The sequence below is a fragment of the Papio anubis genome, chromosome 1 (assembly GCF_008728515.1).
Source record: "Papio anubis isolate 15944 chromosome 1, Panubis1.0, whole genome shotgun sequence".
Classification (NCBI taxonomy): domain Eukaryota; kingdom Metazoa; phylum Chordata; class Mammalia; order Primates; family Cercopithecidae; genus Papio; species Papio anubis.
In genome coordinates this window covers 30,589,015-30,602,643 of record NC_044976.1, presented here as the reverse complement: position 1 = coordinate 30,602,643, position 13,629 = coordinate 30,589,015, and the positions used below count along the sequence as shown (strand labels likewise).

Genomic DNA, 13,629 nt, shown 5'->3' with positions numbered 1-13,629 from the left:
CAGTCAGTGCCTTCACCGCCTGCCCCAGAGGAAAGATGATGAAGGGGCCACAGGGCTGATTCAGGGCAATCCTAGGCTCCCAGCTCCCCTCCCCAGGGCAGAAAGAGAGGAGAGAGAGAAGACAAGAATGAAAAACTGTTGGGCACCAAGTTTGTGTCTGGCGCCTGCCCTGGAATTTTATGTAACAGCCCTGAGGAACATTATTGAAATCTTCCAGTGTGGTCTGCACCTCAAATGCGCAGGTTTTGTGTTGTGTGTGTGCGTGTGTGCGTGTTTTGTTTTGTTTTTTGAGACAGAGCCTCCCTCTATCACCAGGTTGGAGTACAGTGGCAGGATCTCGGCTCACTGCAACATCTGCCTTTCAGGTTTAAGCAATTCTCCTGCCCCAGCCTCCGGAGTAGCTGGGATCACAGGTACGTGCCATCATGCCCAGCTAATTTTTGTATTTTTAGTAGAGATGAGGTTTGTTGGGCAGGATGATCTCGATCTCTTGACCTCAGGTGATGCGCCCGCCTCGGCCTCCCAAAGTGCTGGGATTACAGGCGTGAGCAACCGCGCCAGGATACTCTGTTTTAAGGTCTTTCCTTGATGCTTCCAATTCATTTATTTCACAATAACCCCACAGAATGAGTACTATTATCATTCTCATTTCTCTTTTTTTTTTTTTTTGAGGCGGAGTCTCGCTCTGTCGCCCAGGCTGGAGTGCAGTGGCACGATCTCGGCTCACTGCAAGCTCCGCCTCCCAGGTTCACGCCATTCTCCTGCCTCAGCCTCCCGAGTAGCTGGGACTACAGGCGCCCACCATGATGCCCAGCTAATTTTTTTGTATTTTTTAGTAGAGACGGGGTTTCACCATGTTAGCCAGGATGGTCTCGATCTCCTGACCTCGTCATCCGCCCGCCTCGGCCTCCCAAAGTGCTGGGATTACAGGCGTCAGCCACTGCGCCCAGCCTATCATTCCCATTTTATAGATGAGGATACTGAGGCTCAGAGAGGGCCTAAAGTCACACAGTGGCAATGGAGCCAGCTCTTTACCACGAACACCACCTCAACACAAGAATACCTCATCCAACCTCACAACCACCTGAAGCGGTTCCCAGTGTCTTCATTCGAGTGGGCGAGTGGGGCTAGGAAGGGGAAGGGACCTGTCTAGGGCTGCAAAGCTGGAAGGCAGCAGTAGTGTGGGCTCGGATCATCTGGGGGCAGAGGCAGAATAGGAGAGGTAGTGGGGTGGGGTTGGGGTGATGTAGAAAGGGGTGGGATTGGGGACTAGGCTAGGAGGGAGTTTCAGTTTCTCTTTTTGATGTTGTTTTGAGACGGAGTTTTGCTCTTGTCACCCAGGCTGGAGTGCAATGGAGTGATCTTGGCTCACTGCAACCTCTGCCTCCCGGGTTCAAGCGATTCTCCTGCCTTAGCCTCCCGAGTAGCTGAGATTACAGGAACATGCCACCATGCCCAGCTAATTTTGTATTTTTAGCAGAGACGAGGTTTCACCATGTTGGCCAAGCTGGTCTCAAACTCCTGACCTCAGGTGATCTGCCTGCTTCAGCCTCCCAAAATGCTGGGATTACAAGCATGAGCCACCATGCCCGGCCCAGTTTCTCTTTTGAAGGGACTTCCCCTAAGTGGGGAATTTTGGTTGGAAAGTTGTAAGCAACCCGCATTCCACTGATTTGGCCACTCCTTTCCCAGAGGTACCCAGGATCTGTAAAGAAACTGAAAGTCAGGAAGAGGTGAGGAGAAGGGGGAGAGGGTAGGCTCCGGGCAGCCCAGATAAACTGGGTTGAATTTCTGGTGACCTCATCAAGCCTGGGGGAGGTCAGCAGGCAAGCTGGAATTACAGGCTTCTTTGCTATTGGGGAAACTGAGCCCCAGAGAGACAGCTCTATCAGATAGTGGCTGGGCCTCATCCAGTCTATGCAACCACCACACATACACATGCGTGTGCACGTGTGCACACGCGCACACACACACAGCCAGGGGAAGCAGGAGGGGAAGGGAGAAATGAAAGGTCTGGGTGGCCTAGAATTCTGAAAGGGAACTTTCGAAATCCCTGTCCTTATGACTTGGTCACTGTCTGGATGGCAGCTCCCAGTGAAGGGCCCCTGAGGTGTCCCCGTATCCAGAGCAGGGTTCAAGGCCTGTCACTGGCAGGGACACAGCACACCTGGGTCTTGCTGACAACCAAGCCAGGAGCCAGGGAGCCCAGGGGCATGAGAAGCAGCGCTGGTTCTGCGGTGTCCAGCCCCTGGGGCAGGCTCTGCCGCTGCCTCGGCTTTCCTCGCCAGCACCTCTGGCATCTCCTCTCAGCCTGGAGCTCAGAAGCCTCTCTGGAAGCCTCCAGCTGACCCTAGCACCACACACACCTCAGAGCTCTTAAAAACCACCTTCCCCTAGTCCTGGCCTTGTTTCCTGCTCTGGAAATGGGGACAGTGGTGGGACACATCTCACAGGGTCAGAGGGAACATATGGAAAGCAGTCAGCACAAGGCTTGCCATACAACAGGCACGCAATCAACGCCGGCAGCAATGATGGTGATTACTCTCTGTTCTTCCTGCCTTTAAAAACATTTACTTTTTACTTACTTATTTTTGAGACAGTCTCACTCTGTTGCCCACACTGGAGTGCAGTGGCGCAAACTCAGCTCACTGCAACCTCCACCACCCTGCCATCCCCCAACCTCCCAAGTAGCTGGGATTACAGGCACACACCACCACACCCGGGTAATTTTTGTATTTTTAGTAGAGACAGGGATTTACCATATTGGCCATGGCTGGTCTTGAACTCCTGGCCTCAAGTGATCCGCATGCCTCAGCCTCCCAAAGTGCTGGGATTACAGACATGAGGCACTGTACCCGGCCTATCTTATTTTTTGTAGAGATGAGGTCTTGCTATGTTACACCCCAGGCTAGTCTTAGACTTCTGGGCTCAAGCAATCCTCCTGCCTTGGCCTCCCAAAGTGCTGGAATTACACGTGTGAGCCACTGCACCCTGTCCCTATTCCTGCCTTTTCCCTTTTTTTTTTTTTTTTTTTTTAGACAGATTCTCATTCTGTCATCCAGGCTAGAGTGCAATGGCACAATCTCTGCTCACTGCAACCTCTGCCTCCCGGGTTCAAGCAATTCTCGAGCCTCAGCCTCCCGAGTAGCTAGGACTACAGGCACGCACCACCACACTCAGCTAATTTTTGTATTTTTTGATAGAGGTGGGGTTTCACCATGTTGGGCAGCCTGGTCTTGAACTCCTGGCCTCAAGTGATCTGCCCACGTTGGCCTCCCAAAGTGCTGGGATGCACCCTGCCCCCTTCCCGCCTTTTAAAGATTCTTCCCATTGGTCTGCACTCCGGGCTTTCTCCTGCCCCTAGTCTGCTGCTGGCTTTTTCCTGGAGCCCTCTCCTGCTGCTGCCCACCAATGCGGTGCTCCTGCCACCCAGGCACCTCCTGGGCGTCCTATGCATACTTGGCTGCCATTACCCTCTTATTGGCAGTAATCAGAGGCCTAGATTTTCAGGGGTCAGTCCTGACTTAAAATCTTCTGTCTGTTGTCCCTGTAAGGTCACTAGCCAGCCTTTAGGCTCTAGCCTTTGGCTCAGGAAATGTGATCACATGTCTACATGAAGTATATAGACTTCAGGCTGCCTTCTGGACATCCCCCTGAATCTTCCTTGGACATCGCAAATGTAACAGGACTAGATTCAGCAACTCCCTCCCACGTTCTTTTTCCCTTTGGTGGCCTATCTCAGTTGACGGGTCCACTTCACCCACTGTCACCCCAAACAGAAAAGTGGGCGGCATCAGCATCTGGTCCCTGCACCCAGCCAGTTAACAGATCCTAGGGATCCCACCTCCCAAACCTTGCTCCAGAAAAGGCCTCTGCCTCCCTCTGCACCCTCACACCTACCACTCCTGTTCCCACTTTGTCCTGCTCTGAGCTCTTCTCCATGCTCTTCTTCCTCCAGGCAGCCCACAGGTCCTTCATCTAATGCTAGGTCTGGCTTTCTTCTCCCTAAGATATGGCCTGTCTCTTCTCTCCCTCCCCTCATGGGAAACCCCTGAGGGCTGGGACCCTGCCTGACTCACCACTTACTCTTGACGTCTAAGTGTGAGCAGAAAGAGGAACTCCAGTCAGTATCTGCAACTATGAGTCACAGAGCCCAACCTCTCACTGTACAAATGAGCAAACGGAGGCCAAAGAGAGAGGACTGGCTGATGGTGACAGCAAGAAGAGGCCAACCTGGGGCAAGAACTGAGGTCTCAGGTCCAGCTGATGCTCCCTAGAAGGAGATGGGGACTGGGGCTGTGCCAAGTCGCCGTTCCCTAGGGCCTCCGTTGGAACCTCTGATGATGTCTCTTCCCATCTCGAGGCCTTTACATATGCCGGTCCCTCCGCTAGGAAGGCCCACGCCTCCATCTCTGACTACTTATTGCCCATTCACACCTCCCCTGGCATCTAATCCAGTCCTCAACACAAGGCTCTGGGGCCTGACAGGCGTCAAAGTAGCCCCCCCAACCTCCTTCATGGGGCACTGGTTTCTGCTGCCCCCTCCCATCTTCAGCCCTGCTCTGCGTCTCTCTAGAGGTCCCAGGTTTCCTGCCAGGGAAATTCATCTTCTGCTGTCCCTGCCTGATTCGTGGTGGGGCCGGGAGCATCTCAGGACAGGGCCAGGGCCAGGGCCACAGCCCTTACTAGGAGAACTGGGACAGATGAGGAGTTGTGTGAACGCGGGGTCTCTGGTCTCTACAGCTTCCCTTCCCCCATCCATTTCAGAGTTACCCTGTCCTTCCCATTCCTCCTTTCCCTGTCACTCCATCCTGGCAAATGCCCACACCTCAGATGTTCTAACCACCACAGCCACAGCCTCAATGACACACTGAGGCACACACAGCCCCCCTCAGGAACACTCACCCAGACATAAAGGAGCCGCTCTTTGCTCCATACACTCAGATATTCCCGAACTCTGGGCTTCAGCAATCTTCCCGCCCCAGCCTCCCAAAGCACTGGGATTACAGGCGAGAGCCACCACACCCGGCCCATCGATATCCTCTCATACAGCCACACACTCACAGTTTCACACCCAGTCAGACACAGTCACCAACAGTCTCAAGGAAGGGCAGGTACATACTCAGCAAGTCTCAGTTACCAGGATCACCAGGCTCTCTCCTTCACCCTTGAATATACAGGGCCAAACAAAGATCCAGACGCATGCAACCACAAACGTGCACACCTGGGCACACGCGCACACACACACACAGCCAGAAAGTCTAACACACACAGACACAGAGCAATACACACAGTCATACACAGAGAGAAACAGATACACGCAGTTGCACACAGGCTCCCGGAGACACAGAACAATGGGCGCATTGTCTGGGTTGGCAGCAGCTGGGGAGGAAGGAGCCGCAGTGTGGACCGAGGAGGCCATGGGGCTGCTGTACCCTCCCACCCCCACTCTAAAGCATCCTAAACCTCTTGCCTCTTCCAGAAGTCAGATTCTGCTGGGACCTGGATGTGCTGAGGGATCAGGCTCCCAGGCACCCCCTCCCCAGCCTCCTGGGATGTCTGGTGGGGATGCAGGGCCCCCCCCCGGGGACCAGGCTCCCTCCAGGGCTCTGGGGACCCAGGGTCTTTCACCCTGATGCTCCTCGATGCTACTCCTGGGATCCTTGGGAAGATTTGCCTCTCATCCCCGCCAGGCAGTGCCTGGAGATCAGAAGCCTTAGGTTCTGCTCTTAACCTCTGACCCCAACCCCTCCAAGACTCACACACCCTCCCTCCATCTGAGCCCAGCCAGCTGGTGCAGGCAGCGCCTGGCAGCATTGTGGGTTCCCTATTGTGGCTGAGACAGAGAGCAGGTCATGACATCCGTCCCTTAGTGGCAAGCTGTGGAGAAGTCACGGTACTTTCAATGAGCTGCAGTGGGGGCACGGTGCCTCTCCCTGTCCCAAAAGTCGCCCTTGCCTCCCACTCTGACCAGGCAGCCCCAGATCTCAACAGAACATTCTGCCAGGGGATTCCTTACAGCCCTTGGCCCATGTTATCAAATCTCTCCAAACCTTTTCTCACCCTCAGCTACTGGTAGCTGCTGTGTGCCCTTGGGCATGTCACTTTCTCTTCCTGAACCTCAGTGTCCCAGTCTGTGAAATGGGGTGGGGGGTGGAGGGCAAGTGAACCTGAGATAGCTGAGGGTATTCTGTAGTCTCACGGTGGGGGTGGGGATGGAGGATACAGGAGTGAGTGCAGAATGTAGAAGCCACCTCAGCCCTCCTCACCCCTTTGTTGGTCAGATCTCTGGGGAGTTCCCAAGTTCTCAGGCCCTGGGGTGTCTCCACACTTCACAGCCTCAGGCCTCCCAGGAGGCTTCACTGTAGGAGGGAGGGGAGGGACTTGCTGAGCTGGCTGGGACACAGCCTTGCATTTGCAACACTTTGCTTCCTTCCAGCCCCCATCCCTTTCCTCCTGGGGGCTGAGGGCTGGCAGCCGGACACAGACATCCGGGGCCAGTCAGGACTCTGGGGTTCCCACCAGCCTATCCAGGCCAGCGGAAGGAGAGGTGGCAGAGGACCAGAGCTAGGGAGTCTCCAGCCACCCCCATCCTGCCTCCAGGCTCCTTTGCTCTCAGGCAGGGTGGGAAGCTGGGCTGGGCAGCTTTGAGGGCTGTCCTCAAGGGGCTGTCTCTTGGAGGGACCCTTGGTGGCATCCTATCCCTCCCCTTCAGAAACTGGGGTGTTTTGAGGTTTGAGTCCCCGGCTGGGGTTTCTCTGCCGTCCTGGGGCACCCTGATGTAGGGGAGCAGAGTTGTGTGTCGAGGTAAAGAGGAAAGACCAGAGCAGGCCAGACAGGTTGTCAATGCCGCTAAGCCTTGGCCTTTCAACGGGGATGGAGATGCCCTTCAAGGTCACAAAATACCCCACGTGGGACTTTGCAGTGTGTCCCAGCTGAGGGCGGGAGGGGCTGAAGGCAAATCTGTCTGTCCCCACTCAGAATGACTGGCCACCAACGGACTGAAAGGAAGAATGAGGGAAAGTCCTCACTAGTCTGACCAGAGTGACCCCAAGGCAAGTCACAGCCCTCTGCTCCACGGCTGGCCACGGCAGGCAGGCAGGGACGTCGGTGGGACCTCTGACCGCTCTCCAGGCCTGAGCGGGTGCCGAGCCCAGCGCAGTGGCCCTGCGGCTTCTATGACCACATTTTCTAGAGTATATAATTCAGGACCAGTCATCTGACGGGTCTGGTCGTGTGAGCCCTTCGAAGGGTTCAAGCGGGGAGACTGACAGCGGCTGCAGGACCAAGGCGTTGGGGGCCGCTCCAGGCTGCGGGGGCGCCCACCGAAGAGGTGGAGCGGAGAGGAAGGATTGACTGCCCGTCCCCTTCCTCTAGGCCCCCAGCCCCGCCCCGACCCGCCCCGCCCAGCTCGCGGAAGGACCGGCCTCGCTCCTGCCCACACCGGACTCTACCTGCCCCTGGGATTCGGGAGGGGTGGGGGGTACCCGACCGCCAGCGTCGCCTGCTGCGCAAGTGGGGCCTGCGAGCGGACCCCGCCTCCGCCCCTCGATTGGGCGCGCATTTAAATGTCCGGCCCCGCCCCGAGCTTCGGGCGCTTATATATAGGCAGCTCGGCGGGCGGCGGGCGGCATTCTGGCGCGGAGCGGAGCGGCTGCGGGTGCGGCTAGCGGGTCGGCCGCGGAGCGGAGGTGCAGCTCGGCTTCCCCCGGCACCCCTCCCCCTCGGGCGCCAGCCCCACCCCTCCGCCGGCCGGGCCAACCCCGCCGTACTATCCCCTGCGGCGCGAGCCCGGGGCGGCTCCGAGCGCCCCCCAGCAGACCCCCATCATGGGCAGCCAGAGCTCCAAGGCTCCCCGGGGCGACGTGACCGCCGAGGAGGCAGCAGGCGCTTCCCCCGCGAAGGCCAACGGCCAGGTGGGTACGCTTGGCGCGGCCGGCCCCAGCCCCTCCTCTCGCACCTCGCCCCCTCTAGGGCCCAGGGCCGGGGCCGCGCGCTTTGTCCGGCCCGGGACACGCGGCGCCCCCTCCCCCGCCCGGTCCCTTTGTTCTCGGCGCCGCAGCCCCCGCGGGCGAAGCGAGGGGAGGGGCGGGGAGGGGGCGCCGGCCGGGCCCCGCCGCGTTCTTTGTTCACGGCCCCGGCCCCCGGCGCTGCCCCCCGGCCGCCCCGAGTGCGGCGCGGGGAACAAAGGCGCTGCTGGGCCACGCCAAGGGGGCGCCCGGGGGCCTCGGAGCTGGGGCCCGGCGGGGAGCGCACTCCACCCGCAGACCCGACCTCGGTGGCCCATGGTCTTTTTTTTTTTTTTTAAGGGGGAGCCGAGATGTGGGAGAGCCTGGGGTGGGTGGGGGCCGTTTACACAAAGCCTCCGGGAGGCTGGGAAAATAGGCCGTCCAGGTGCAGAGAGACAGCGCCCCGGGGCGGCTTCCCGCCCAGTGTCGCCTGGAACGGCTCGCCCGCCTGCCCGGGATCCGCACAGCAGATCCGGAGCGGTTCCGCGCGGAATAGAGAGCGCGCCCCGGGGGACGGGGGTGGGGGCCACGGGACCCCAGCGCCTCCTGCTGGTCGCGGCCTCTGTGCGCTTGATGCCCGCGCGTCCGTGAGGGGCGAGAGGGAGGTGTTTGACGGGATCCTGGGCTAGACTTTCGGGTTGCAGTAGAATCGAATCGGGGACCCCCTCCTCTAGAAGGGATCAGAAGCGGGCTGGGGGAGGGGGAGCCCCTGCCCTCATTGCTGTCCCCTCTGCCCTGCAGGAGAATGGCCACGTGAAAAGCAATGGAGACTTATCCCCCAAGGGTGAAGGGGAGTCGCCCCCCGTGAACGGAACAGATGAGGCAGCCGGGGCCACTGGCGATGCCATCGAGCCAGCACCCCCTAGCCAGGGTGCTGAGGCCAAGGGGGAGGTCCCTCCCAAGGAGACCCCCAAGAAGAAGAAGAAATTCTCTTTCAAGAAGCCTTTCAAATTGAGCGGCCTGTCCTTCAAGAGAAATCGGAAGGAGGGTGGGGGTGATTCTTCTGCCTCCTCACCCACAGAGGAAGAGCAGGAGCAGGGGGAGATCGGTGCCTGCAGCGACGAGGGCACTGCCCAGGAAGGGAAGGCCGCAGCCACCCCTGAGAGCCAGGAACCCCAGGCCAAGGGGGCAGAAGCTAGTGCGGCCTCAGAAGAGGCAGGGCCCCAGGCTACAGAGCCATCCACTCCCTCGGGGCCGGAGAGTGGCCCTACACCAGCCAGCGCTGAGCAGAATGAGTAGCTAGGTGGGGGCAGGTGGGTGATCTCTAAGCTGCAAAAACTGTGCTGTCCTTGTGAGGTCACTGCCTGGACCTGGTGCCCTGGCTGCCTTCCTGTGCCCAGAAAGGAAGGGGCTATTGCCTCCTCCCAGCCACGTTCCCTTTCCTCCTCTCCCTCCTGTGGATTCTCCCATCAGCCATCTGGTTCTAAGGCCAGTTGAAGATGGTCCCTTACAGCTTCCCAAGTTAGGTTAGTGATGTGAAATGCTCCTGTCCCTAGCCCTACCTCCTTCCCTGTCCCCACCCCTGCATAAGGCAGTTGTTGTTTTTCTTCCCCAATTCTTTTCCAAGTAGGTTTTGTTTATCCTACTGCCCAAATCCCTGAGCCAGAAGTGGGGTGCTTATACTCCCAAACCTTGAGTGTCCAGCCTTCCCCCTGTTGTTTTTAGTCTCTTGTGCTGTGCCTAGTGGCACCTGGGCTGGGGAGGACACTGCCCCGTCTAGGTTTTTATAAATGTCTTACTCAAGTTCAAACCTCCAGCTTGTGAATCAACTGTGTCTCTTTTTTGACTTGGTAAGCAAGTATTAGGCTTTGGGGTGGGGGGAGGTCTGTAATGTGAAACAACTTCTTGTTGTCTTTTTTTCTCCCATTGTTGTAAATAACTTTTAATGGCCAAACCCCAGATTTGTACTTTTTTTTTTTTTCTAACTGCTAAAACCATTCTCTTCCACCTGGTTTTACTGTAACATTTGGAAAAGGAATAAATGTCGTCCCTTTAGTGGTGCTTTAATGAGTGGTCTTCTGGGGGTAGGGTGAGAAGATTGGTGGAAAGTAGTTCACCTCAAACCTCAAGGGAGGAGTTAAGGCAGGCAGGTAAGTTTATGGGGTTTTCTTGTTCAGGGGGTTGCCCCAATACTCATGGACACCAGAAGGGCAGGGAAGTAAGAGTTGAAACCAACCCAATGACACGTAGGAAACAAGCTCAGGAGGATACAGAAATGTACCATTTTATTACAAAGAGGCTCACAAAAATGAAAATAGTATCTCAAAAAGGAAACTAGACTAGCAACCTCCACCTGCAGAATTAGGAGAAGACGGGGCAGGCAGTGTTTCTTGGCTCACTTGAGGCCAGTGGGAAGGTATGAAAACAGAACCAATCTAAAAATGGCTGATGTTACCTTAGGAGCCTGAAAAGAACAGGAGATCCTTGAAGACCCAGCCACCCCTTCTAGAATATTCAATAAGGGCACCTTTCCAAAGCTACTAAGCAGGCACTTCGCATTTCAGGATTTTGTCTTATGGTTGCATAAAAGCATCCCTTTCACCCAGACCTGGCACCCTTTATGGTTCAAAGTTAAGAACTGGGGAAGAATGGGTGGCAACGTGGCCCCTGGAAGAGTTGACCCAGCACAGCTGCCCTGGGCTCAGGGCCTTGGTTTCTGTCCCTGGGGATATTTATATTTAATAAATTTTTATATAAATACACAGAGAAATAGAAAATATAAAATCTGAGGGGTTTGGGGAGAAAGGTGAGGGACTCAGCAGGAAGCCAGAGCTGGAGAGGTCTGTTCAGGCCAACTTGACCTCCTCCTTGACCCTGTGGAGAGAGCAGAGACTGGCATGAGATGACCCAGCCCAGAGTCTCGGGGCAAAAGTGCAGACACAGTGACTTCCACAGGATCCCAGGTGACTCCTGGGGGCTGGGGCTCCTAGCTCTGCCTAGAACTGCAGAGCTGGACAGACTGGTCCCTGAAAGAGGCCTTTGTAAGCTGGACCAGCTGTCCCTGTGCCTTTCTTCAGAGTGGTGGGACAAAGGGGCTGGTGCTCCAATGCCAGGGAGATGGCTGCAGGCAGCTCGTTCCTCACCCTTTGGCTTCTGGCTTTTCCTCCTTGGTTTTCTCCTCTTCTGTGACTTCTAGAACACAAGAGTACAGGGATGGCTAAGGGCAGCACCTCTGGAAAGACCCATGAGGTCTTCATTTACCCTGAGACCCCTTCCCCAACACTACGCTCACTGGACATAAAAGAGAGAAAAGCCCATCCCTGGTCCTCCCAGTGAGCCCTGCAGAGAACAGGTTGGACCGGTTTCCCAGCCTGCTACAGCCAGAACCTGGTGGGCGGAGGCAGCCCCCTGGGAAACTGGGGTGCAGTGCTGGGAAAAGGGCTTGGGTGGTATGTGAGAGCCGTGCTTGGCCAGTAGAGGTTCGTTGTTTTGTGGGCCTTGCCACTTCTGGGAGCCACTGAAAGGCTCAAGGAACTGAGGAAGAGCCCCACAGGAGCTGGCAGGGCCTGAGTCACTCCCTCCTCCCACTGCCCTACATAGATTCATCCTCTCAGGCTCAAGACCCAAGTCCCGGCTGAACCCAAACCCACCTTTCTTCTCCTCTGGGTCTTTCTCTTTTTCATCCTCTGTTTTGACTCTCTTGGCTTTTTTGAAGTTGGAAGAGTTCTTGCGGCCCCCCTCTCCCTCCTCTTCAGAATCGGAGAACTCTTCCTCACAGGCAATTCGTTTGTCGGAGGAGCAGACTGGGAGGGAGTGGGAAGCATGGGTGAGAGCAGGCGGGTGCCGATCTAGCTCAGCATCTATGCCCAGTGCTTCCCTGCAGGCCCTCCAAGAGACACCAAGGGAAAGGGAACCAGAGAAGAGGGAGGAGCTCGGGCTCCCTAACCTGTTCCTACAGGCACAGGAACTGGAAACAGATTTCTCCAAGGTGGGGAGCTTGGAGAGTGTGCAGCCAGGAATGGTGGTGGAAGTGGGGGCTGCCTACTGAGTGGAAGGCATAGGGCTCTGGGTCTAGGTCTTACTCGAGATGCGCTTGTCAGGGTCTTCTTCGTCCTCATCGCCACTCTCCTCAGGGATGGCGTCCTCAGGAATCGCCTGCATTTGGACCCCAGGTGCATGCGGCAGCATTCTAAGGTTCTCAAACAGCCGCTGTCTGTGGCCAGTGGGAGAGAGTAGCAGGTCTCTGGTCAGGGACAAACCAAAGTCAGGAATGTTCAACCAAGGGGTGGCTGGAGGATATACTCACTTGATCTTCTCCAGGTACTCATTCGTATTCTGGTTAGTCATATTGGAAGGACTGATGTGGAGCTTGAAATCCGGTCCAAAGTATTCAAAGTAGTCGTTGTATGGAAGCTCTGATTGGGGCAGGGAGAAGACCGTTAAGAGACCTGGCCACCGCACCTGAACCATTTGCACGTAAGCACCCTAAAGCATTTGTAGGTTTATCTGTCCTTTATTTGATCCATCTGTCAAACAGAGGAGAATGCCTCCAAGACACGGTGAGACACGGGTACCTATGGGATTTCCATCTTGTTAACATCACTCTATGTCTATACCAGTGGTGTATATGTCACTAGGAGAAGGTCCATGTTCCTGGTTTAGGACACTTGAGCCCATGCTCATTATGAACGCTCCCTTCACTCACTACTCCAGTTACTCTACAGAGCAGAAATTCCAAAGCTGTAAATTACCACTGAGAACTCTGTCCAGACCAAAAGCAGGAGGGAGAGGGGACAGAGCTAAAAAGGACTAGGGAAAAAGTGATGGTTATGGTCTGCTGAACACAAGAGGACATGCAGGGGACTCAGTGACTAGTATCAGAAGAACAGTGGTCATATGACCAACGGGGAAGGGGTTATAAACTTAAGGACAGATGAGCTCCAGCTCCCACCCAGCCCAGCCAAACCTGGCCCTGCAGCTATTACCATTAGGGATCTCCGTATCCAGGGCCACAGCTGTCTCGTATGTCCAGCACCGGGCAACATTACGAATGGTGTAACCACCACCTCCCAGCATCAGCATAGGCAGGTTAAAGCTCTTGACAAATTCCACACACTTGGCGTGCCCTTTGGTGGGAGAAGGGGTGCTGAGTTACAGGAGCACCAAGCAGGACCCCGCCCACCCATCCTTTTGCTACCTGGTCTCACCTTTGATGGTTAGATTGAAGCAACCTAACCGATCCCCAGACAGGGAGTCTGAGCCACACTGTAAGACCACCGCACTAGGTTGGAACATCTCCATTACTTTGGACATGACCTAAAATGATACATCCTGGTCACCACCAACCTCAAGAAAGCAATAGGAGGTTTGGGGTGGAAAGGCTGGGTGCAACACTTTCCCACCCACTCCTACCTTTCCACTCTCCCTCATGCTACGTGGGAGAGAAAAGGGAGTGCCAGGCTGAAGCTCTTGCTTCCCCACTTAGGATTTCAGTTTTCCAATTTGAAAAGTTCTCTAAGACCCTTCTAACTCTAGTAACACTGAACCTAGAATGGCCTCCCTGTCAACCCCCTATATCTCTTCTTCTATTGCCCAAGCTCTAGTGCCACTTCCTTCAGGAAGCCTTCCTGACCCTTAGCTGCATCTACTCTACTCATTTGGTTTTACGGACTTGGAGCCT

General features: G+C 56.0%; 2 protein-coding genes across 5 annotated transcripts in view; one reads left to right on the top strand and one right to left on the bottom strand.

Annotated features, from left to right (window-relative positions):
* Window positions 1-7,626: 7,626 nt before the first annotated feature.
* Window positions 7,627-10,008, top strand: MARCKSL1 (MARCKS like 1). The gene is made up of 2 exons (XM_003891515.3): window positions 7,627-7,916; window positions 8,751-10,008. The coding sequence occupies exons 1-2, from the start codon at window positions 7,830-7,832 to the stop codon at window positions 9,246-9,248; spliced, it is 585 nt and encodes a 194-aa protein (XP_003891564.1). The 5' UTR covers window positions 7,627-7,829; the 3' UTR covers window positions 9,249-10,008.
* A 212-nt stretch (window positions 10,009-10,220) lies between these two features.
* HDAC1 (histone deacetylase 1) overlaps window positions 10,221-13,629 on the bottom strand; it is a 42,701-nt gene continuing 39,292 nt past the window's right edge. For 3 of the 4 annotated variants that reach the window (XM_031666622.1, XM_031666623.1, XM_031666620.1), the window contains 7 exons: window positions 13,157-13,265; window positions 12,935-13,075; window positions 12,256-12,364; window positions 12,032-12,162; window positions 11,600-11,752; window positions 11,093-11,141; window positions 10,586-10,823 (listed from right to left, as the gene is read on the bottom strand). In XM_031666622.1, the coding sequence (XP_031522482.1) occupies window positions 10,796-10,823; window positions 11,093-11,141; window positions 11,600-11,752; window positions 12,032-12,162; window positions 12,256-12,364; window positions 12,935-13,075; window positions 13,157-13,265 (720 nt within the window). In that variant the 3' untranslated portion in view covers window positions 10,586-10,795. Of the gene's footprint in view, window positions 10,824-11,092; window positions 11,142-11,599; window positions 11,753-12,031; window positions 12,163-12,255; window positions 12,365-12,934; window positions 13,076-13,156; window positions 13,266-13,629 lie in introns of all 4 variants that reach the window. The other variant, XM_031666619.1, reaches the window with a different exon arrangement.